Below are 26,310 nucleotides of genomic sequence, written 5' to 3'. Positions count from 1 at the left end.
TAATAGTATAATATTAATGATTATCTGCTTTTGTTCTGAGACAACATCTATATGTCACACAAAAATTTAAAATTTTTTCTAATAGTTCATTTCAATTTGGTGCCAGTTGTCTCCTACACAGCATACGTTAATAATGTTGTTGGTAATTAATATTTTTATAAGTAGTAGTTGACATGTTATATAATTAAATGTTATACATAACTGTAAATTAATGTGTTACATAAAAATTTCTCTATATTAAAAATAAAAGCTTTTCTTAAAAATGGAGCATAATTTTTCATTTTCACGTCCTCTTTTCCTTATTGGTTGTTTTCTTCGTTGTTTGCTTCCTCTTCTTTGTAAAGCAATTATTTTAAATGTCTAATGGAATAACTCTATGGATAACATGACATCATTATCTGTGTTGTTTGTGAGATTTGACTCCTTTTGTAAGTGGTTGTATATTAATATTATTTTAAAAATGAATTAAATAGTTCACTGTCTTCACCATATTGGCAAATTCATGCTTTAAAAACTTTCAAGCATGGATGTAATTACTGTGCGAAAACCATTTTGGCACTGGTATCAAATAAAGACATTAATTTTAAAATGAAAAAAACTGTTGGGACAATTACTTAAAAATGCTCTTTTACTGACAAAGTCTTCCCCCTCGGCTCTGTTACAGCAGATACAATGACAACAGTTATCACATACAAACATCAGACACTTTGTCTTTGATAGCAGGGCATGTTCATCATGCTTCAGTGTCCATTTCACATGGCACAGATGGCAAAAGTATGTGGTGAGTTTTCCTTGTAAAGCCAAAAAGAGCGTCTTACTCATGACTTCCAACTGAACCCCGTCAGATGCGACATGCATTCAAGGCAACAGAGTCACATTATACTTTCAAGATTTGAGGAACCAGTGGTATAACCAGACTCTACATGAGCTATACTGAGGCCAGTCACTGCAAATTAAACTAAAATTCACCTTTACTTTCACTCTTGTAACCTCAGAGTAAGCTCGGTAACGACTGTGGCTACAGCTCTTGCTCAAATCTAAACGTCCGCTTGCATTCTGACCTCTGACAGCTAATGACAGTATATCTGAGCTACCTACAATGTTGAGATTATTCACGAGTGGCTCTACTACACAAATATCACAGCTCATTTCTATGCTGATATTCTGGGGCCAAAACAAAGGAAATCTGTCCTCAGAGTCCTTTGGCTCCTCAAAGGAGTTCATTGTACAAGAGATCACGTTAGCATCATGTTAGAACGTCTCTGTTAACGGGCAAACACTACAGCCTGACTTCAACTTCATCCTTTAGTGTTAATTCATGATAGAAACATAGATTTTACCAGCTTTATGTTACATACTGAATATAAACACCCTTGCATTTTGTTTTCTTTGTGTTCTCTTTTACTTAATCTATGGATTTTTACAAGGAGGCCGTAATCACATTTCTCTAAACTGTAAATACATGACTGTGATTTGTAAAGTCACACTTCCACATGATATTCTTGCCATACAACTTTGTTTTGTGTGGTTAAACTGTTAAATGTGAAGCTGATTTATTACTAGGGTTTAGCTTCTTCCTGTTAAATGAGAAACCAGGTGGTCAGACATATGTAAGAAATTTATAAAGACTACAGAGTCTACCATTCCTACCATTCATTCAGCAATCAGAACTGTAAACAGTATTCAATATTCAAGTATTTATTTTAATAAAAACAGTCCTGAAGTAAAGCGTTCTCCTTGAAACACATTCCCTTCGTAGGTCCTCGTAGCATTAGCGATCCTTGCTAGTAGCCCCATTGCTAGCTAAATGTCAAAGTTGGAATCTGTGTGTTGATTGTGCTAGATAATAACATGAAACCTTTTAACCACATTATTGTTATAATTCTTTGATTGTCTCTAAGTGTAAACCAAGCATCTTTGCTCATGTGGTCTGATTAGGTGACAAAAGTGCTCGGCTAGCTCAGTAGAAGCAAAAATCAGACACACTTCTGGATCATTTGTGTATACAAATGATTAGGAATGAACACAATTTCTTTTAAATAATACAGTACGTGTGATTCAAGCGCTGGGTGTCTTTGGCAATCTCGCAATTCTGATAGTCCATTATCAAATACAGCCCATGATCTGCATGTCCCCAGCAGTGTCTGTTGTCTAGTGTCTAGTTTGTGTTGTTTTCTTCACCCCATTACTGCCACTACAGGTTTGTGAAGTGCGATGGAGAATGAAGAATTCACAAAATACTTAAATAATACTAATTAAGCAGTAGGGGTTTGTTTTATAGAGAAACTACAAGGTGATTAACTTTTTTTCTCCTGCAATTACGATCTTACAAAAATTTGGCATTTGTGAATCACTGCAGAATTTTAGGTAACAGTATTTATATGTGACACAGTGTTTTTAACTCACCCCACACTGCGTGGCTGTGCTGGGCATGTCCAAAATGAAAATTAGCTGAACCAGTAGTGGTTGTTCAAGGACTGAGGTGCCCTGATTTGTACATATTTAGCTGCAGTTTTTAATCAAGGAGCTAAAACGGACACATTCTTTTTAACCTTCTTCAGCAATTTACTCATCAGTTTTTTCTTTTTTTTTTTACTTTTACTTAAAATGTGTCTGATGGGAATCTTTAACATACGATAAAAAAATTGAACAATCAGACAATGTATGAAAAACAAGTCATTCCTAAAACTGTACCAAAGGTTCCACAAATGTCAGTGTTTGAGGTTTCTGTAGCAGCACTACTGCACATTACAGGACTTCTATGCTCCTTCAGACCTTGGTGGCCTTGGTGACTAAGGGCAGCAGAGCAAATAGATTTCCCTGCTGTTGAAGGTCTCGTCTCCAACCCCTATTCAGGATGCACAAGTGTTACTAAGGAAGACACTGTATCACCGCAGGCTCCAAGGGATCTTCAACCAGACCTTCTTTCAAGCAAAAACGAAGTACCCGCAGGCTAATCTCAGTCACAACACTTCCTGTACACTTCCTGTTCAGCGGTCCTCAAGTCTGACATGTTGTGACTTTTGGTACAAGTCCTGTAAGTTCAATTGTGCAAGGCCAGTTCAGGTATCAGGCAGATCAGAATTAACTGAACTGCCTAGTTCTCAGCTGTGAGAGAGAGCGAGGCCAAGAGTCTGAGCACCCTCTAGAAAGGCCAGTGTAAATCCTCCAACTCCCCTGATTGACCCATGTTCACGTCCGTCTCCAGCAAGCTCATGATGACCGCCATGGCAGCCTCGTCGCTGCTGAAGCTGCTCAGGCCTGGCACCACCATGCTGTCCAGGTCCAGCTGGGCGGGCTCGCCTGAGTGAAACACGAGCAAAACAAAAAATGAGATCTGAGAAAAAAATAACACCTTTAACAGTGTCCGGTAAGCGGAAAAGAACAGAGTGACGTCAAGTCAAGCAGCCGGAGCCTGAGCTTCAGCAGTGATGGGCTGGAAATGTTCCTACAGTACAACTGCTGTGGGAAACAATATTTGCTGTCTGGACTGGTTTACGCTGCTGTTGTCTTTAAAAATGAAAAAAACAACAACAACAATCTAGCACATGGCTCTGTGTCCAGCTTTTATTTATTTTATGTACTTTTATGTGCCAAAGCATCTCTAAGCAACGCTAACATAATTTAATAAGTGATGTAAGTAACATAATGCATAGCTTTAAAATAATAATAATGAATAATATGTTACTCTTTTTGAATAATGACCAAAAATCTCATCAATAATTTTAGTTTGCTCATTTTTGCTAATTAAAATGCTCATTTTAAAGTAGCATTTTACCATTAGCTTGTGGGAGCTGCTAGGTTAGCTGGTTTCAGTTAGCTTCTTTTGCTTTGGCAAAGTTACAGAAGACACTGGCTTCAGCTTCACTGCTTTAGCATCCTTTTTTATTCTAAGGAAAGACAGAGGCAAAATCATTGGGAAGTGAAGTGATGAAGCTTCAGTTCAGAAACTGTTACATTTTTTAAATGTGTCACTCACTGACTTTACCTCAGTTTTGTGCATGTGTATACAGTATATTCTGCTTTTATGAAGTTTATCCATAAACTGCTGTTGTATTGCCTAAATTTGGATTGCTTGCTTACATCTTTTCTTGGCCTGCAGCTGTGAAATCACGAGTGGGATGCACACCATAAACAGCCGAGGTATTTACTAATACAAAATATAAAGTGGTGCTCAGTTACTCTCGTCCTTCACTGCAGACTGCAGTACAGGAAAAAGAAAAGACAGAAACTGTTAACAGAGTGTATTTGTGATGGTCTTGCTGGCAGTACCTGCGCTTTCAGAAGTTGAGCTGCTCGTCCCTGCTGCCGTCCTTGAGTCAGACTGGGACTGGGACTGTGATGAACTGCCTGCTGCGTCCTCCCTGCAGGATGCCTGCAACAAGCCATTATACATTAAAACAGCGTGCAGGACCCTGCGGTTCACCTTTCTCCACTGAAGTGTGTAATTAAACTCAGGAAAACAAGCTGCTTTCCTCTTTCTCACACACATCTCCTCCTACATTTGAAGAGTTTCTTGTCTACGGGGATGATGATACACCTTGTGAGGATGCTGTGGTGGAAGTACAGTTCAGAGCTTTGCATTATATAAAGTAATGGCATACTGACAAATCTTGATACTTTAGATAATTATAAAAGTGTTATTGTGAATTCAATCACAATATCGGACCTCCCCATGTCACCATCCAGCCATCTATTCATCCATTTTACAAACTGCTTATTGAATTTAGGCCCACTTTAGGCCACTAAGTGGCCAAGCATGCAGGTTTATTTACTCTGAGAGAAATGCTGAAGTTGCCAGAGGAAGCACAGCGAGTACGTCCAAACTCCATACTCAAAGGCCTTAGCCAACCACGAGGTTCAAACCAGGAACCTTCCTGCTGTAAGGTGGCCCCCATTAAAATGGCATGTTTATCCAAATTTCCATAAAATGATCAACCAGAATGAGAAATACTCCTAATGTTTCACCGGAAAACGAATCGCACCATTCCTCCAAATCCAAACAGTAAAGATTCAGGATTTCAAAAAAAAAGTGCCAGAAGTTCAAAAAAGGGCAAAAACTATAAACTAAAGGATGAAATATTATGAATAAATTAACCCCCAGCAGCACACCAAGCAAACTGATTCCAGTTGGTGCTTCATGGTTACTGTTAGTAACAGTGGGGAAGTTGCCTGTCCTATTATTTAGGTCACTCACACTCCTGCTGGTTTGTGGGGACACCAGTGGACATTTCTCCTGGGCTGGGCCAAACGGACTCGAAGCTCCGCTTGATGGAGATGAGTTCACCCTGTCAAAAAAATTATAAAACATTGGGTCTTGATGCATGCTCAATCATCCAGGTAAGTAAAACACTGGATTTATCACAAACGGGGTTTCAGTGTTATTCTGGATGTTTTTGTACCAAATGTTCAGATTTATTGGAGCATCTATCAGAAAATATGACGCCTTTCTACGAAGAAAAGCAACATGATTTTAAATTCATCAAGCCTTGACAAACAGAGAGTTGACAGACTGTACCTGTAGGAGTCGATGAGCTCATTTGCGATTTGGGTCCCAATGCTGCCAGCGTAGATCATTGTGCCGGTGCCACTGGAGAAGCCGGGAATTACTGGTATTTGCTTTATGTCGTCTTTTAAGGCAGGAGGACAAAAAAAAGCTCAGACAAAAAAGACACATGACAGCACGGTGAATACACGGCTCTGTGTGCATCTCTTACCCTGGAGTGCCTTTGAGCTGCCTGCCTCCTCCTCATCTTTTGTGTGACCGGGCCCCCTGTTGGTGCAATGGAGTATTTTAACTGCTTCATCCAGAACAGAGTTGTATTAAAAGCTTTACTACGGCAGCACGGTGCATATGAAAGAGCAACAATAAAGTTGAAACGACAGCAATTGGTACTTACGAAATAACCCTATTTAAAGACACGATAAACTCAACTTCTTTGGTCCATGGATTTGTGAAACTAAACCACTGACTTTGGAGGGAAACGTAGGAGCCGTATTTTGTTTTAAACTTGTAGCACTGTGTCTCAATCTTCTCTTTGCTTCGAAGCACTGCCAAGAGATTTGACACATGTCATCACAAAGCAAAGTGAAAAAAGTCACTACAAGCGCTTTCCTTTTCTTTTCCTTCTGACCTGAAGACAAACTGAGCTACAGTTATTTTAGCATAGATTCAGTTTGGCATCAGTTGTGGCTTTGCTAATTACCTTGCCTGTGCTTTCCTGCAAGGTGCTGCAGGTCATCTTGGTGAAAGTACTCATAGCAGGATGTGCCGAGAACTTCCTGCGGCAAATAACCAATGACGGTTGTGGCTCTGAGGGAAAAAAAGAGAGGAAAAAGATGGAGTTTAGTGATTCTGGTCTTGCTTCTTTCACTGCCTCTCAGGATTGTGCCAATTAAAAATAGTAGAGGGAAATGGAACCAAAGCAAATACAGAATAGATAACACTTCACAAAAAGGGACACGAAAATTTGCTTAGTCACCTGCAAACAAACAAAGAACGAATCAGGAGCAATCTGATCGCTAACAAAGTTGTTCGTTAGGACTAGAGCTTATAGATTGCTCTATTTAATTATTAGCTACTGTATTTTGCAGTCTAGTGGTATCAGCAATATCCGATAAATTAACATTTTAAAAAGGAGAAATAGGAAAAAAAACAACCTTCAGCTATGATATGAATGTTGGCATTACACAGTTTGTCCACCAGAGGGCACTGTGCCACTTCCCTGTTGCCAAGATGTGTTTCAAATACTACAAATCCAGCGATCAACTGATCGGATCAGAGCTGGACAGAGTGTGGATGAATGTTAGGGGAATGTTATGTTTCGTACATCTGGGCGGAAAAAAAAAAGCAACCTATTAAATTCCTCAATCACCTATAACCAATATAGGCACTGGTCTTAAAAATCCTTTATTGGACAGGCTGTAGTTAATACTTTCCTAATAGCTCCAGATCCAAACCCTGCACAAAACCCCTCCACTAACTATTTATTCATTAGCATGTTCCTCTTTCTATGCTGCCAAAAAGAGTCATGATTCATAGTTACTGTGGAGGATCTACTGTAACAGCACACAACTTAAACATTACTCAAAAATTACCAACTACTTTTGTATTCCAGGGTAACAATGCAGTTACGCGATGATTGTCTTTACAATTATTGCCTTGTTGAGACTGTAATCATCATATTTAGATACTCATATTCAGTTCACCTGTGCCTAAAATTTAGAGCAAGTAAAAGTAAATTAGAAGATAATAGAAAGAAAAGATACGGTTAGACGGAGGTCAACAAAGCATCAGAATAGAAAAATTAAGCAATATGCCTCGAAAATGGACAACAAAACAAATGAAAAACAGAGTAGAGAAACGAGCGTCTGTGTTAGCGTCACAACTGGAAGAAATGGGCTGAATGACATGTGATTACATCCAGAAAAGCTTAAAAAAATAACTGCAGAAAACTGGGTTACAGTGACGACAGGTGATAGTGGATGAGTGGATGAAGTGGATGTTCAGTGATGAATCACAAATCCACATTAGTGAAGGAGATGATGCTGGAACCTCTGTGTGGTGCTGTTTGTTGGCGATACAGTCCATTTTATCTTACCACAGAGCAAAGACTGTTAAATCCTTTTTTCAGGAAAAACTTAGGGGGCCAATAACCGTCCTGCAAAGCTGATCTGTCACCCACTATCTGAGAAAAGACTAACTGTGATTCTGGTCATGACTTTTCCTTTGCTTCATGTCTAAAAAATGCTATTAATAATGTCATTTAATGTATGTTTCATGAAACCAAAATATTCAGCCATTAAACACAAATGGGTTTATGTCATATTTGTGGATGGTTTATTTGCTACATTGCAAATAAATCTGACTGAAATTGATTGGAATTTTGGATAATATGTAATAAATAAATGGTTACATTTTGATCAGGAAGGCTAATGAAGAAACAGGGAGATTAGCTTCCAGACAGTTATGAACTAATTCATACTTGACACGCCACTGAAATAGCATATGTTCATTTCATTCAAAAACAGTCGCTTTAAGCTCCTTTAAGTACGATTAGGATCCTACGATAATACAGAGAAAACCTCAACAGTCACACAACCCCATATGAGCAAAAACTTGGTGACAGCAGGAAGGAAAAACTCCCTTTTAAGAGGAAGAAACCTCCAGCAGAATCAGGCTCAGGGAGGGGCAGCCATCTGGTTGGGGGTGAGAGGAGGTAGGAAGACAGATCAAAGACACACTGTGGAAGAGAGCCAAGCCAGAGTAATTAATAATAGTAATTAGTAATAACTAATGATTAGATGGTGTATAAACATATACAGTAAAAAGAAGAAGCAGTCAGTGCCTCACAGGCACAGCAGTCTAGGCCTATTGTAACATAACTAAGCAAGGGTCACCTGATCCAGCCTGAACTATAGTTTTAAGTCTAATCTTGAAAGGAGAGACAGTGTCTGTCTTCTGAATCCAAACTAGGAGCTGGTGTCACAGAAGAGAGGCCTGACAGCTGAAAGCTAGGGTACTTTTAAATACTCTAGTAAGTATTCAAGTAAGCCAGCAGTCAGTCAAGGCTCTGCCAGGGTGATATGGTACTTTGAAGTAGATGTTGGCTTGTTTTATAGTAAGTATTCATTAAGGCATTCCTGATTCGTTCTTCGGCAACTAAGAAAGTTTTCACCTCCCTTATCATAAAGTGTTAGCATAGTATAAATAAGCCTCTCATGTAACATTCATCAGTCACACACATGGGTAATTCATTTAATAAAGTGATTCACTATACTTGTGTTGTGAAATTACTTCCCAAAAAATGAGAAGAGATTTTCACGTGATGCCCTCAAGATGCTCAGGTCTTTCTGAGAAACAACGGCAGACACAGAAATGATTATCTCCACTGACAGTCCGACCGACAAATCTCACACTGCTGCGCTCAGAGGCCTCCACACCACGCAACGCCTCTGCCATTCTTTTCTCAGCAGAACTGCGTGCGCACAACAAATCCATGACTCACGGCGGAAAGATACATGGTGCACATGAATGTAGTTAGAAAGGGGAAACTCACTGTTGATCTACAAAAGTGAACTTGCCGTCAATCGCACAGCGAGTGACGAACTCAGTGGGCTTGACGTTGATGTCTTTGGAAGGCTGATGGGACGCGTGAGAGTAGAGGCGGCACATGGTCACCAGGCACGTCAGGGTCGAGCTTTCCTTGTCGGCGTCGGCCTCCAGCGAGTCCAGCTGGCTGCTCGGCCAGCTCCGCATGTACCCGGTGCAGTGCAGTGTGCAGAATCTGTAAGTGTCTGCAGGTAGAAAACAAGTCGTGTGTATGATATAATATCCTTTCTAGTATTGTTAGATTGTGTTTTGGGTGAACTGTGTATATTTAGTGGCACAGAACATAAAATCAGACCTGGTTTCAACAGTCCAGCTTATTTTTCAGGCAACATGAGGAAGCAGCTACTCCTTCAAACGTCACTCCATGTTAGATAAAAACAACATGCTTTAATTCACAGCTGCCGTTACAGCTTACCTGAAGACAAAAATCTACAGGTATTGTTTAAGTTTCAACACGTGGGTTCATATTTGTTTAAGCTTTTTACAGAAAACCAGAAACTGGGTTGGCCAGTTCCTCTGGTTTCAGACAGTAAGCCTGTCAAAGAGAGGTTTGACTTCTGAATTTCTCATGTGGATTCTTTTAAACAAGAAAAAGCAAACATGAGAACAGTGCTTAACAGTGTAACTCACAGTCATGTGAGCAAGAAATCCTCCCGTCTCCTTTTCATATCAAAGGTTTTATGTATCAGGATATGATTTTAAAAAATCACCAGATCTCAACCCAACTTAAATGCTGTGGCTGTGCATAAACAAATGCCTGCAAACTTCAGTAAACTAAAGTAATGTTAGAAACAAGAGTGCGCCAGAATTCCTCCACAACAATGTGAGACGTGGATGAAGTCACACAGAAAACCATTGGCTGCTAAAAGTGCTTCTACAAGCTGCTGAATCACAGAGTGTGTTTCCTTTTCCACACACTGCTTCGGCAACCAATAAAGAGCGAATGGGCTTTTTTGCATTATGTGCTGATATATAAAACCACAAAAGTTAAAGAGGGTGTGCTTTCCTCTTCACATGACTGCCTGTGTTTCAGTAATATTGGTACATAAACCAAATCCATGTCACTCAGGAATAAGATACAGCACATCAGAGTTGTATACACTTAAAATAAAGCAGGAGTGAAAGTGAGCCCTGCCTCTCACCTTATGACAGCTGTGATGTGCTTCAGGATCTTCATGATAGTAAATCAGATTGTCAGTTAAGAAAATAGATTGATGGATAAATAATGCTACTAAATAACATTAAAATATTCCTAATTATTTTAGAATGTAAGTGGGAAAATCATACTGAAGCCTACAATGTACTGTAGACTGTAACGCAGCGGTCCCCAACCTTTTTTGCACCACAGACCGATTTATGTCCAAAAATATTTTCACAGACCGGCCTTTAAGGTGTCGCAGATATATACAGATATATACAACAAAACAAAAGAGGCCGGAGGACCGCTGCTGTAACGGACTGTAAGGCAGTTGCTTGGTTTTTCCACTGAGTGGTACCAAAGCTTCATTTTCTGCTGCACAGTTAGCAGAGTTTGACCAGCTACTAATTTGGTGATTACACAATGGCTAGCAGTGACCTACTTACTGTGCAAAACAACATGTTTTAAATTGTGGCATCTAAGACTAGAAAAAAAAAGTCTTTATGCAGTCATGTTTGTTTCTTTATTTAAGTCACTGTTGATGTGAAAACATACAAGTATCTAGAGAATTAGTAGCTTAATAAGCAGCTCCATAGAACAAGAGAAAATGTGAAGAGAAAAGCCACTCTCATCCACTCTCCACCAAATTTTAATAAGATAATTTCTTTAGTTCCCCAACATGCAAACTAGACAGGGCAAAAACACTAAGTTCACTCCATGTGCTTGATTTCCTATATATATGGAACCATGAAGAGGCCGCTAGAAAAGCTGCAACCACCAAGTACCTGCAGAGGGTCAGGCAAGTCCTGAGGAGTCAGCTGAATGGTAAGAACAAGATCCGGGCCATCAACACGTACGCCCTGCCCGTGATCAGGTACCCTGCTGGGGTAATAGGCTGGCCAAAGGAGGAGATAGAAGCCACTGACATAAAGACAAGAAAGCTCCTTACCATGCATGGAGGGTTTCACCCCAAGTCCAGCACCCTGAGGCTGTACGCTAAGCGGAAGGAAGGGGGCCGGGGACTGGTGAGTGTCAGCACCACAGTCCAGGATGAGACAACGAACATCCAAGAATACATTGGGAAGATGGCCCCAACTGACCGAGTGCTCAGTGAATACCTCAGGCAGCAGAAACCCAAGAAAGAGGAGGGAGACGAGGAACCATCATGGAAGGACAGAGCCCTGCACGGTATGTACCACCGGCAGATAGAGGAGGTGGCTGATATCCAGAAATCCTACCAGTGGCTGGACAAAGCTGGACTGAAAGACAGCACAGAGGCACTAATCATGGCAGCACAAGAACAAGCTCTGAGCACAAGATCCATAGAGGCTGGGGTCTATCACACCAGGCAAGACCCCAGGTGCAGGCTGTGTAAAGATGCCCCAGAGACAATCCAGCACATAACAGCAGGGTGCAAGATGCTAGCAGGCAAGGCATACATGGAACGCCATAACCAAGTGGCCGGCATAGTGTACAGGAACATCTGTGCCGAGTATAACCTAGAAGTCCCGAGGTCAAAATGGGAGATGCCCCCAAGGGTGGTGGAGAATGACCGAGCTAAGATCCTGTGGGACTTCCAGATACAGACGGACAAAATGGTGGTGGCTAACCAACCGGACATAGTGGTGGTAGACAAACAGAAGAAGACGGCCGTAGTGATCGATGTAGCGGTTCCGAATGACAGCAATATCAGGAAGAAGGAACACGAGAAGCTGGAGAAATACCAAGGGCTCAGAGAAGAGCTCGAGAGGATGTGGAGGGTGAAGGTAACGGTGGTCCCCGTGGTAATCGGAGCACTAGGTGCGGTGACTCCCAAGATAGGCGAGTGGCTCCAGCAGATCCCGGGAACAACATCGGAGATCTCTGTCCAGAAGAGCGCAGTCCTGGGAACAGCTAAGATACTGCGCAGGACCCTCAAGCTCCCAGGCCTCTGGTAGAGGACCCGAGCTTGAAGGATAAACCGCCCGCAGGGGCGTGCTGGGTGGTTTTTTTTTTTTATATATATGTATACATATATATATATATATATATATATATATATATATAAACATATCATATATTTTAATTCATTTTATTTTAATATATAATGTTTTTGGTAGGCATCTTCAGACCTCTTCCTCATCTCTTTAGCTCTGCAGGACCAGGACTGAACCTGAGCGTTTATACAAAGTGGAACAGTTTCAGTCTATTCAATAAATAACTCACTTGGGCTGTTTCTCGCAGCTGAATCACCTTAAGCGCTCTCATCAGAGCAGCGCAAGATAAACAAGACACTCCAAAGTAGCTCTGTCTGAAGCTATGAATAGAGCCAGTGTGTGTGTGTGTGTGTCTTCACTGAATCTAAATTCGATAAGCAACAATATTAGACTGGTGCAGTTGCTTGAGCCTTCATGTTTCACCAGCATATTCACAGCACGTCGATTATTAATTGATACTTCATATCTACACGTCGTGCCACCTCCAGACTGAACCCACCTTTCTTTTTTGAAGCTGTAGGCAGCGAGTGTTTGTCCTCGTGTTTCTCTGTCAGTCGACTGTGCTTCATGCGGCAGAAGAAGGATCGCCGAGCTCCGGTGGTTAAGTGGGTCGCTCTGACAGGAGCATCCACCTGGACCTGAACCCCAGCTGCACACAGAAGGACCACATTCGTGACTGGGACACGTAGTGCTTATTCTGTTTTTCTAAACATCATCTCATACAGACTACTGTGCAAAACACTCAAGCCACCACTCATTCCTTTACATTTTCCTAAGAAAATAAATAGCAATTAACTGAAATGTGGAAACTTGCATGAAAATAAAGCATATAAGGCAAAAACAAAGGTTGTTCAGTTCCAACAAGCCTGAAAGTCAATATTTGACATGGCCACCTTTATTCTTCAACACAGCATGAACTCTCTTTTGAAGTCAACCGTCTTTAGTCTTCATGAGCACTTCTCCAGGCTTCTTGATGTTCAAAGCTCTCCTTTAGATGTTGGCTTCCTTTTGTTCCTTTTTCTCTTAGGTTGATCCCATACTGCTTCCATAAAGTCCAGGTTCAGGGGAAGGCAATCCATGACTGATAGCATTTTTGGGCTGTGACCCAGGGTTTTGAGTTTATTTTGTATTTTAGTTTTTCTTATGTTAGATTACATTAATGTTAAGTTCTTGTGTTGTTATTATTAGTCAGGATTTAGTTGAGTTTCAGTCTAGTTTATGTTATCATCCATGTCTCCTTGTTTATGAGTCTTTTTCTGTTTGTCATGTGTTATCATCTCGTCTGTGTAGGTTCCCCTTGTGTGTCTCTCTCTCGCTCCCTCTCTCTGTATTTTGTGTCAAGCTGACGTGTCCCAGTTCATGTCTCTCCATGTTTCCATGTTTCTTTGAAAGTCTTGTTTCCATGTTCAGTGTGTTAAGTTTTGCTTCCCCTGTGGCATCATGATTATTTGTGTCAGCTGTGTGTATTTAAGTCCTCTGTCTCCCTCTGTTCATTGCTGGTGTGTCTGTTTTCCCTCCTCTGATTCCAGGTACCTCATGATTCTGTTCAGCTTACGTCATGTTTACTAGTTACTAATAAACATGACGTAAGCTGAGTTACTCCCATACTCCTGCTCAGAATCATGTTCATGTCTCATTTGTCATAGTTTCCACAGCCTAGCTTTTCCCAGTTTAGGTTTTAATTTAAATTTTGGCCCTGCTCATTTTTGCCTTGTTTTGTAATCATGTTTTTTGGCCAAATAAACATTTTTTGTTAAGATTCAGTACCGTCTCCTTCCATGTCTGCACTTGGGACCACGTCACAAACACACCGGCTGCCCCGCTGTTTCAGTTTTATTGTATGTTTTTCTGTTCAGGTATGCTTTTACTGCACTGACGCCTTTACCATGCTAAACAAAATATAGCAAATTTTAGAAACTGAACCAATCAGATTTTCCTAATCAGACAAAAATCTGGCCTATTCTGTTTTTTTTTTTTATGATTCTTGTCTATATTCATAATTTGATCAGTTATGTCAAGATCTTGTGATCACTTTCTTTATGACATGACAATTAGATACTGTTCATCTGCTGTAGATAGTTTTTTTTGGGCTGGCACTCCTTTATATTGCTTCATATTGTCCACTTGTTTAGTTTTTCTCAGTTTTCTTTTAAGGCACACTGCACACCATGACAGGATATGTGAAATTATGTCAGAGACGCCTAATAATAGCTCTTGGTTGGTGCAAACATACTATTTGATGACTGTTAAATTGTGTTATCATTGCTATTTTTCATAAATTAAAAAAAAAACAACTGAATTTGTGGTTTTTCCTACCCTGTTACTGGCATCAGGGTGCTAGTAACAAAGTGGCTAAAAATACAATTTCCAACTTGACTGATAAGTTGTCTGCATACACACTGTCACTCTGTGTACACCTCACCTAAGCACACTGAGTTCCTTGTTTTGCTTCAACTCAATTTTATTTATATAGTGCAGAATCATAAGAAAAGTCACCTCACTGTGTTTTATATTGTAAGATTAAGACCCTACAAAACTCTAGGTGAGACTCAAACAATGAAGCAACCCCCTATGAACAATCACTTGGTGACAGTGGGAGGAAAAACTCCCTTTTAACTGGAAGAAACCTCCGGCAGAAGCAGGTTTAGGGAACAGCAGCCATGTGCTGCAATCAGTTATAATTGAAGGGAAAACAAAAAAAAGAAACAGAGGAGAAAAGAGACCCAGTGCAAAGGGAGAAAGAAGACAAAAATATAATAACATGCTGCAGTATTGTATAAACAGTGGACACTGAAAAGAGGCGAGTGGTGAAGAAGTGCACAGTGCCTATGGGAGCATTTCCAAGGGATGGTTCAGGGTCACCTGACCCAGCTCAAACTATCAGCTTTAGCAAAAAAGAGAGGAACTGTTGCTCAAGACCATGTTGAAAAGAAATCACAAGAAAGACTGTCTCCTTGGAAGAAATAAGGAAATGAGGTGTGGCTCAAGACATTTGCACAATACTGGAGCTCCGGTGGACTTACTTGCTGCATCAAGAAGACGCTGACGAGGGTACATCTCTGACGAAGACAGCTGTTCCTTCACTTTGTTGATGTCTTTGTGGTGGATGAAATCAAACAAGCTCTGCCCAGTCAGTTCCAACTGTGAATACAAATGTTGTACATCTATTTACTCAGCTTTTTAATGTTTAGTAAATTCAATTTCATTAAATTTTTTACAAAGCACTAAGTCACAACTACAGCGCCTCAAGGCACTTTAGTTGCACTAAGGTAAAGGCCCTACGATAATACAGAAAAAAAACCAAAAATCAGACAAGTTCCTTTGAGCAAGCACTTGGCAACAGTGGGAAAGAAAAACTCCCTTTTAACAGGAAGAAACCTCCAGTTGAACCAGGATCAGGGTGGGGCAGCCATCTGCTGTGACCACTTAGAGGTGATTGGAAAAGAAGAGCGAAATATAAAGTTTTAGTCTTAAATGCACTTTTTTCCACTGCTCTGTATGGTCTAAGTAAGGGCTGATATCATTGGTACACAGCCTTGGCTGTGAGCACAGAATCCCCACCCAACTGCTATTCTAATGTTTTTGTTTGGAAGTGACAGCCAACCATTATACACTGTATATTAGCAGCTAAATCATGCTGTGCCTTTTTTTCACTTTCAGTGATGTTATCTCCTTGTACATAATCCACTGCCATGCAGACATGGACTCGTTTCTTAGAAGCTTTTCTTTGCTATCCCTCCTAATCACCATTCCTCTCTGCTTGCACACAGTGAGTCTTAAAGTTGAAACTGTAGAGCAAAGCATGCACTACAGAGATACTTTCAAAAATGTATCAAAGCTTAGAGATTAATAGCTGTGCAGAAACATCAGGGCATTGCCTTGATTATTAACTTTTACTTGCAGTGCTGAGTCTTCATCAGAGCATCAATAAAATGCTTCATACTGAACAACAATTTATGTGAACACTGAGTTGTAAAGATTTAGTTCAGCCACAAAGGACTGTGGATAGTGTGGAACATTTACAAATGAATTTATTCTAAAAATAATAATAATAATAATAATAATAAAAATATAAAACTTCTACTCTGAGCGTCCAAAAGGTTAAAAAAAAAGTTTTCATATTGTTTCCTTGATTTAACAAAAGCCAAGAGGTTGGTTACTAACACTTACTGCAAACAGGAAGCAACATTAGCCTTTATCTGGTGATGAATGCAGATCCACTTCAATCCACTTTTGTTCTGTTTTTGGGCTCCACCATCCCCTGAGGGAAATGTCTGGCTCTTCATCTTCTAAATGTTACTATACCTGTCATTTGATGCTGGGCAACTGCACAACTAAAAACTACATCTTTTTAAATTTAAGGTCATTTAATGACCTGTTTTTAAAAAGCAATTCCTGACAGTACATGTGAATATAAATGGTCACCATGAAGGTGTTGTCATATACAACTAACTGCATTGGCAATAGCCAACACTGACTGTACTGACAACTAAAGAGTGAAATATTAATATTCTATCAATAATATAATATTGATAGATTAATATTGATATTAGTGTAAAATTGTTACAGCTCCAGACTCTCTTCACTTGCCTCACATATTCAGTGTAGATTATATACCAGAGGCCGTTCCTGATTCAAGGAATTTATGTTTCCAAATCATCTATCCTTAATGTTAGGAAAATAACTACTGTGGAGCCACAACAATCACGTAGTGAAAATCTAATATCATAATAGCCTTGGTTATAACGCAGGTAACTTTGGAGATAACATCAGTCCATGAAAACAATGAAACATTGCATTCTATATAAACCTTTTGCCAGCCTCTTTTTTCAGTGATATATATATATATATATATATATATATATATATATTTTTTTTTTTTTTTTTTTTTTTTTATATAAACACCCAGCACGCCCCTGCGGGCGGTTTATCCTTCAAGCTCGGGTCCTCTACCAGAGGCCTGGGAGCTTGAGGGTCCTACGCAGTATCTTAGCTGTTCCCAGGACTGCGCTCTTCTGGACAGAGATCTCCGATGTTATTCCCGGGATCTGCTGGAGCCACTCGCCTAGCTTGGGAGTCACCGCACCTAGTGCTCCGATTACCACGGGGACCACCGTTACCTTCACCCTCCACATCCTCTCGAGCTCTTCTCTGAGCCCTTGGTATTTCTCCAGCTTCTCGTGTTCCTTCTTCCTGATATTGCTGTCATTCGGAACCGCTACATCGATCACTACAGCCGTGTTCTTCTGTTTGTCTACCACCACTATGTCCGGTTGGTTAGCCACCACCATATATATAATATAGGACCTAATTATATATATATATATATATATGTATGTATATATATATATATATATATGTATATATATATATATATATATATATATATATATATATATATATATATATATATATATATATATAAAATTAGGTCCTATATATATAATATAGGACCTAGCTATTTTACAAATTTTGTGAGGTACTTTGTTCAGTTTTACCGATCTGTACTTTTACATCTTCATTTTGCTAACATTCAGAAAAAGAGAGAGCTGCAACCAGTAAATGAATATTGCAAGTCGTGTGGTGGGAGGGTAACACACCCGGCTAAAGTTGAGGATCTTGGAGACGGATTCGGAGATGAACAGGATTTTCGCCCGGTCACAACTTACGACTAAAAGGAAACCATCGGCAGCCTGGTAGATACACAGAAATACGTGTTAATAAAAGCATAAAAGCGTGAATGAAACAGACGTACGAGGACATACCCTCAGCAGAAGGTGTCTGAGGTCATCGTGAGGCAGGATGGAAGGCTTGCAGGTGGTTTCTGAAAAGGCGCTGCCCATCCCAGCTGAAAGCAGGGGAGCTTTTAGAGTGACAAAAATCAACATCACTGACCACTTAAATCACCACGTGGGTTAAGAAGTACCTTTGAGGGCTTTCAAGTGCTGCACAGCCTTCCGCAGCACAGTGAGTTTGTCGAGCTTTCGAGCCATGGGCTGACAGGCAGGGATCATGGCAGCCAGCTCATCAATCAGATTGTTCATTTTGTCTCTCCGCCGCTTCTCAATTTGACGGTGAGGCTCCCTGTAGGCACATTCAGCCATCAGACAGTCTGTATCTTAGAACTTGAAAGGGGAATGCATAGCTACATTACTACCTGCTGTGTCTTTTCTGGGGGGAAAAATAATTACCTGGAAATTGTAATGGAGCTATTTTAAGACTGTCTAAGTCATTAGGGTTTTAAATAGCTGACATCTTAAACTAAATGAGACCAAGGAAAGCTACATGAGACTTTTTTTAAAGCCACAGACGGCGCAGTCGTTTGATATAAAAATAGAATCACCTGAAGCATTTCATTTTGACTTGCTGATCCTCCCCTTCAGATCTGCAAATGAAAGCATCAAAAATCAAATTCTTTTTTCAGCACGGTCTAACTCAATGCAGATACAGCGGACAACTCAACGTACCTGCTGAGGTCATCGTCCATTTGGATGTCAAGGCTTTGCCTGTGAGATCGGTTGGACAAACGGTGCGTCATTTAGTTTGTGTACATTGTACCATATAATTTTAGCTACAGGCATAAACAAGAGTGAAATGTCTCAGAGTTTGTTTTTTCTTCTTAGACAACATAACACTGCTCTTACTGTACATGCGCATCTGACCTCTCCTCCACATCTCCCTTTCGTTTCCTTGGCAGCTCGACAGCTGGCAGCAAGGAGCCTGCTTGGCTTGGCCCTTCATCCTCTGGAGCAGGATCTGATACATGAAAACAATCACCACAGTGATGTGAGAAGCTACAAATGAACACAGTACAACAACCTTGATCTTTCTAATAACGCTTGCTCTGTTTACACTATGAATGAATGAATGGAGGCTGGGGTTTCTGATTTTAATGAGTTGACTTTATATCAAATGAAAATACCATTAAAGATCTTAAAAAACACATTGAGATTATTCTGACAGTCAAAAATCATCACCCAGGTATCTGGTATATCAGTGGTATGTGACTAAAAGGAGGAGACTTTATTTAGTAGGCTAAAGACTTTTTTCATCTACATGTATGAGTGAATAAATAATGCTTAATTTGAGTTTTGAAGGTTAACAAACTCAACTGTTTTACTGTGTTTTGCTGTTTACAAATTATATTTTTGAACATACACAAATTGTTTGTCTTTTTGAAAACGAGCACCATCAGAATGACTCATATAATTTTTTCTGCATTAACAGGCGGAAAGTATTTTTGAAGGCTGAAATCTCAGCCAGGAATGCTCACTTTAAAGGCTGACCCAAAAACAATTTTATAGCTGGACAGCTCATTTATTTTTCCCATTTTGCCCTGTTTTCTTGCCAATTTTCATACACACATTCTGTTTCTAGGCAAACTTTTGATGCACTGGCTAAAAGTTGCCGTTACATGGCGCCAAACCCCCATGCTATGCACTCCTGCAGTTTGTGAATTTCAGAGGCACGTGAGAGTAAATAGGGTTTGGCCCATTGTATTCACTAATGCTTATATAATACTGTAACACTGACCTACTTCTTACTCGGGGATCCCATTCTATAAAGTATGACATCTATTTGTGAGGAAAAATGTTTTGATAAAGTGACAGACACGTATCTAGGTGAAGAAAAGCAAATAGCACAATACTCAAACTGAACAAAAAACCCATTTTATGTTTGAATCTTTAAAGTACAATAATATATATTGTAAATAAAAGTTTATTTTTAACAGAAAACCCAGAGGTTGTCACAGTGACCCTTTTCTCACGTACATGTGTCCCACTAACAAGCACAGCAAGCTTTCACTATCAACAAAAACTCTTACTATGAGATCAGGGCCCGACTGAACTTTAATGATATTGACATCATTTTCTTTAATCCCTCCAGAGGAGTTTAGTGGGTCATCACTGACGCAAAAGTGAAATGTGGGAGTGACACTTGCAGGCTCTCACTTCCACCCACCATGGCTTTTCACTGCTAGTTGCTGCACCACACACTTTTTTTCCCCGTTTCTTTGTTAGTCAAGAAATGTGTTCTCCTGCCACCTGCACCAGCACTGCCAAGTCATATTTAAAGCAATGCCCCTTGCTTTTATCGGTGCAAAGTGCACGTCTAGATGGTCAACACTGAGTCACGCCCAAGCTGAGAGCACCAGTCGTGACTAGAGTACTGATGAGAGGCCAAGCCAGCCTGCAGGGTAGCAGATGACATACCATATTACAGAAACGCAGGAACACAGGCCACCACCTGTGGTGGAAATGCACAGGAGTGTAACTCAGTATGAAACAGAGTAAGCATGTTATGACCTACATGTACTTCTCCACCTTTAAGTGTACCACTTGAATCACTTCAAGGTATTTGGAGGTGGGGATGTTTTGGGGTCTTTTGTGAGCTCACAGTTTCTTTTTGTGGGTGTGATTTATGTTTGAGTTCTTTGTTATTATTTTTGTATGCTCTGGCTCTACACCACCCACACCAAAGGATCACTTTTTCTCAAAGTCTTCATTTGGGTCTTACCTGCGGTTGAGGGAAAAAGTTTGTATATGGCCTGATTTAGTTTGTTGATACCCTAAAAAAACTATAATACACCAATTAAAGTAGCACAGTTACTCTAATTTAATACATTATAAACCAACACGTAGCCATTTTCTTGATAAGCTAAAAACGATGACTCTCCCACATAAGACAAATAAACAAAAAATAAATGTAGCCCTAATTGTGTGGACAGCAGGGGCTTGCAGATAACTAGCTACTGGAAGGCTTTTAAGTTGTGATGACACCATTACCTAAACATACTGACACCAAACACTAACTGGGATTTTGCACTTAAGCTCAGAATATGCGGCTTTCAACAACACAATTATAGATATGATACAAATTATCTTACCAACTAGTAATGACAGGTTTTCCATACCATGCTGGCACAAAAACATAGAGGTGCTTTCAGAAAATGTCCACAAGTGTGACGTACAGGGGCTGTCACACCAGAGGTCAAAAACATCACACAAGAGGACGTGATATCTTTAAAACAAATAAATCAAACACGTTTGAACACTTTTTATTCCTTTTTGGCCACTTTCAAATTCAGCAGTTCCTGAAATTAAAATATTTGCTGCTATGTGTGTGTGTGTGTGTGTGTGTGTGGGGGGGGGGGGGGGGGGGGGGGGGGTAAATTACTAATGTTATGTCATTAGAATAAGGATCTAAGCGTGACGAGTTTGGAACTTTAATCTTTTTAGAGTGTAGAAAATATGAATGGGAGAGGCAGGACAAAAAGGTACACACAGAAAATGAACAGAGATCCACACAGAAGGGAGGCAATCCTAACAGGACAGCCAAAGGAAAACAAAATTTACTTAAAAATATCACTTCTCGCATATCTTGATCAATTTAGTTTCATACCAAGTGACTGAATGACTGCCTGTTATTAAGAACAAAGAAAGGAACTGTTGTTGCTTTGGTTACCTTAAAATATTTGACACTATTTGAACTTGTAAATAGTTGATGACATTTCATTCACAATAGACTGATTCCATTCAAATTTGAACTTGACATTTCACAAATTTAATGAGAATTACCACAAAGACACAGCTACTAAAAGGGAAACAAAATAACTACAAAGAAATGTAAAATAAGTAGAAAGAAACACAAGTTAAGTAGAGATAGACACTAAACAACTACACAATGACACAGGACTTCAAAATGATTAATTTAATTACAAAGAGTTAATTACAAAGAGATATACAATGAGAAGGAACAAGCAGAAATAACTATAAAGAGTAACCAAATGACTGCTAAGAGACACAACACTATGACAAGAAACAAAAGACACAGAATAACTCCAGTTAAACGTTAACTACAAAGAGTACTAAAATACACAAAACTAATAAAAAGAGGTAGAAAAACACAACAAAAATACATGCAGTGAGACTTAAAATGACCAGAAAGACACAAAAAACATGGAAAATGATGACAAGTGGGGAAAAAAGCACCACCTTCTATCTCAGCTGAATACTGAAGGTTAACTTCAGTATTTTCAACCAGCAGCAGGACATGAATGTATCAGTCGTGGTCTTTTGAACCTGTAAAGAAGGGTGTGTTCTGTGGCTCAATGCCTCGTAATTTTTCCATTGCTATAAACTATCTGGTTTACACAACAAAGAGCAAGGTGATTGGTTTAAATTGGTTATTAGGCACTCATTTATTACACTGCACAGATAAATACGACCTTTTGTGTATCTTTACACAATTTTACTCATTTGAGAAATTAAACCCATTTGATTTAATAGTGCCCCAGTTGTTTTTTAGTTAACCCTGTTAAAACCATGTTTAGATGTTATACAGTTCAGTACACAATAACCACCCATTACATTCATTTAGATGACAAAAGCTGAAAATGTAGAAGCTTTATTGAATCAGAATTGATAGCAGAGGTGTTTTACTGGACTGCATTTCATTTCATAATGTGCATAATAAAGTAAATGTCACATTATTCCAAGGCTCAGTGTCTCTGCGTACTTCTGGTAACATAACATAATAGCAGGGTTGTAGTTTTGGATGGATGCAGAAAGGTCAAGCCCTAAATCCTACAGTTACAGTGCAATATGTTCTGGGTTATTTCTGGTCAACTGACCTACAATTTCCTACAACCGCTAAAACCAGTACATGCTATTGCTAAGGATGTTTTGCAATAAGAGAATATTCTTTTACAAGTGGCACAGGGGCTATTCTGTTACAAAGCATGCGTTTTTTAACCTATACTGAGGTCAATGTACAGTTTACCAAAAAAATGTTCACAACAAAATAATATCTGAGTCTATGATTCTTTAATTGAGGTATTTATAGAGCAAATCACACAGTATTAAAGTATTTTGAACATGTATTTTAAGAACTGCATTTACCCCATTTAAACATACTTACTTAATTAACTGCCTAACAGTAACAATCAGTTTGAAGATGAAATCTTGTATTTAAAAGTTTGGTAACAGTTGTGTGTAGTTAAACATTTTTGGGGCTAGATTGTGTGGGATTAGGGTAGAGAGTTAATGTGATGGTTTCAACATTTACAGTAAATGATTACAGTGCTAACAGCTGTACTTTAAAATACTGACAGGACCATTTGAAATATATGGATTTACAGAGGAAAATTGGGTTATGTATGGCTTAAGAGGGCTTTATATTTTCATGCATGTTGTCATTGTGATAGCCTTTTAGCACAGAGCTAATAGTTTTACTACCATGAAATAAGTTTATCCACACTATTTACATGGTGATGTTACATTTGCAACCCAAATGGCTGTACTTAAGATTAGCTTTTGTAAAACAACAAAGGGCCAAATGCATATTCATGAGCACGAAAGACAAAAGGAGGGCAAGGCAGCTTTGAAGGAAAATGCTTTAGAAAATACCCAACTGGAAATTCTGGGTGCTAAAGTTTCATTGTTGAAAAGTGAAAATTTTAGTTTTCACATATACATAATGCACCTTACTCACAGTGGCTAGTTTGAGAGAAAATAACAAGTGAACACAGGTGTTACTAATCCATTTAACCAGGGCTTTGACCCAAACAGAATATCACTAATGTCATTAGTAACACCTGTGTTACCTACTGTTCCTGTCAAAATATCATACTGGGGAAAAGCGATACATTCACAGACCTGCCATTTAATCTAAACAAGAGGCTACTTTTTGTTCGTTTTCAGGAGTTGTACTTTTAATGTGGTATTTGACAATAGCTTTCATATTCTCGTCATAATTTTAGATTGTATTTTGAATTAAATAACGTAAGGGGTTTACATCAAGTGTCTTTGCACATTTTATATAAACTGTATGATTTCTTTTCAATACCTAGATTTGAACTAATCTTCCATGAATGTAGCTAGCACTGAAACATATTTTTCAGACGTATTTACGCCCTGTAATGATTTACTCCTGTGCATTGTACTGTGTTTACCAGAATGTTAGCACTTAGACCACCGTGGTTCAACTTTTTTTAAAAAGTTCCGGTGATGGTTTAACCCCTTTGTGTTTTAATATCCCGCCGTCAGTCTGCATTATTTGAACTGAAGGGTTTGGTAGCTGACATTCATCTGTGCTTCTTGGTACGGCTCGGAAACGGCAGGGAGCGACTGCTTCCCTCTGCTGCACACCGAAGGCAGAGCTGCTCTACTGCTCTACTGACCCAGTTTCTGAAAGAAGCTGAACGAGAAAGAATGTTGGGGGGGCAAATCTCGAGGAACCACGTGACAATATAAGCTCCTCGAGGCCAGTTTGGTGAAGGTTAGGCAAATATTAATATCAGCACCAGGCTTAGAGAAGACGCCGGGTTTTCGCAAAGGAACCGCTTGTTAGCAAAGTGTAAAAGTATTTCTGGGCTTTTGGGATGAAGTCGTCGTCATGGTTACAGTGACGTGTTTTTATCGTGAGTGTGAAGTTCGCCGACAAAACTCCCCCCTCCGCTCGCGTCCCCCTCCCTGGAAACGAGCACCACATAGTACGGGAATGAATGGAGAGGGTGTCACGCGCGTTGCCAGCCGACGCGTTCGGTTTTAGGAGGCAGGTGCCAGCTGCTCGAGACACCGGTGCGACGCACTGTAGCGGCTGGTCCAGCAAGGCTACTGCGACTGCTGCCACTCGGTTAAGTGTTATCGTTACTGCCGCTGTGAGGTCGTCTGCTCTCAATGTCCTCAATGTCTCTGTAAAGTTCTTTTTTAAGTAACCTTCACTCAATATAACCTAACTTGCCGTTAAAGAAAAAACACGTCAAGGGACGAAAGAAGTTCAGAACTAATTCGTGGAAGAAGGCATACCACTAGTGCTTAATTTATTTTTTCAGCTAATTGAAGGAGAAAAGTAGTTGCCCCAAAGAATATATTAAAAAGAAGCAAAGCTAAGCTACCCACAATAACCACAACGTCGTCAAGCCGGAGCCCCTACCTGCTGGCCTCTCCGCCGTCCCGTCAGAGCCCCCAGCCGACATGCCTACGGACTGCAGCCGGTGTGCCCGGTGAAGGCTTCGCAGCGCCGCGGCGCATGAGGAGCCACCAGCTGTAGTAGTAGCAGAAGGAGAGGAGGGAGGTTAGGAGAGCCGGGGTGTCGTATAATTGACTTCATTTTTCCCTCTCACCCGACTCCTCCTCCCCCCTATCTGTTTTTTTACAAGGGGGGGGAGTAGAAACGTGAGGGATGGGTGAGAGTGGAACACCCAGGTCCTTTAGGAAACAAGGGAAGAGTTCACACTTGTCTCGTCCTTAATCGCCTGCTCGCTTCATTCACAGCCGTGTTCACTCGACGGTGTTATAAGCTGCTGAGTCCATTCATATCAGCGCGACTAGAAGTCATGAATCAGCGTCACGTTAGTCGGAATGGAGAAAAAAATCTGTCAAAAATAACCTATTCGCTGCGTGACGATAACATTCGTAGGAAATCGGTTATTTGAATGTACTGCTGTTTTGAAAACGCACTTAAAAATGTCAGCTTTTACTGTAAAGGGGTTTATCTTCGTTTTAAACCGTTGTTTTGGCATTTGGATGCTGGGAATAATAGTGGCACAGACTTGAATTTCCATTGGCACACCTTGGATATGTTAAAAGTCTGTCAGGAAGTGGATGGTCTGCCAGGAAACGTGGGATGACGCCGTGACGGCGCTAATAAACGAGCTCTCATTCATACAGCCGGCCTTGGCTTGACAGGACCGGTGAGGGATTGGTTTACCCGATGCAGCGCACGTTTTGGTGACCTGAAAAAGTACCAAGTGCGCGTCACCGATCTGACTTTGCTACTCTCTCGCGTTCCTCCAAACAGAGCTGCCACGCGACAGATGTCTCACTCTGAACTTATTTCCTGGAACCAACACGATCGCGTTCATGGGCTAACATTGAAGGAGTATATGGGATTAAACCAAGGTGGTCCTGCTAGACTGAGATTTTGAAAACTACAAAGTCGTTTCCTCTTTCATCAGAAGAAACCGAAAACCGTTATGTCCAAGCATGAACGTGTACACACAATAAACACATGTACATACATCAGCAACAACTTCAAAAAAACAAACATACCCATTATATCACGGATGTTAAAATCATGGC

General features: G+C 40.1%; 1 protein-coding gene across 3 annotated transcripts; it reads right to left on the bottom strand.

The window, feature by feature from the left end:
• Nucleotides 1-610: 610 nt before the first annotated feature.
• Nucleotides 611-25,560, bottom strand: LOC113009030 (aryl hydrocarbon receptor nuclear translocator-like protein 2). Of its 3 annotated transcripts, none has more exons than XM_026147068.1 (17): nucleotides 25,163-25,560; nucleotides 18,871-18,982; nucleotides 18,694-18,741; nucleotides 18,570-18,611; nucleotides 18,153-18,310; nucleotides 17,992-18,074; nucleotides 17,827-17,919; nucleotides 15,250-15,367; nucleotides 12,726-12,875; nucleotides 9,060-9,297; nucleotides 6,207-6,313; nucleotides 5,901-6,051; nucleotides 5,718-5,773; nucleotides 5,519-5,630; nucleotides 5,198-5,288; nucleotides 4,273-4,375; nucleotides 611-3,303 (listed from the first exon to the last, which is right to left on the bottom strand). In XM_026147068.1, exons 1-17 carry the CDS (start codon nucleotides 25,203-25,205, stop codon nucleotides 3,146-3,148), a joined length of 1,863 nt encoding a protein of 620 aa, XP_026002853.1. In that variant the 5' UTR covers nucleotides 25,206-25,560; the 3' UTR covers nucleotides 611-3,145. The 3 variants fall into 3 exon arrangements, with proteins under 3 accessions (XP_026002853.1, XP_026002854.1, XP_026002855.1); XM_026147069.1 differs by having other exon boundaries at nucleotides 18,694-18,732; XM_026147070.1 differs by having other exon boundaries at nucleotides 18,694-18,732; nucleotides 18,889-18,982.
• Nucleotides 25,561-26,310: the final 750 nt, after the last annotated feature.

This window comes from Astatotilapia calliptera, chromosome 17 (genome assembly GCF_900246225.1).
Source record: "Astatotilapia calliptera chromosome 17, fAstCal1.2, whole genome shotgun sequence".
Taxonomy (NCBI): Eukaryota; Metazoa; Chordata; class Actinopteri; order Cichliformes; family Cichlidae; genus Astatotilapia; species Astatotilapia calliptera.
Note: the sequence above shows the minus strand (reverse complement) of the source record. Positions and strands in the feature narration are given on the sequence as shown.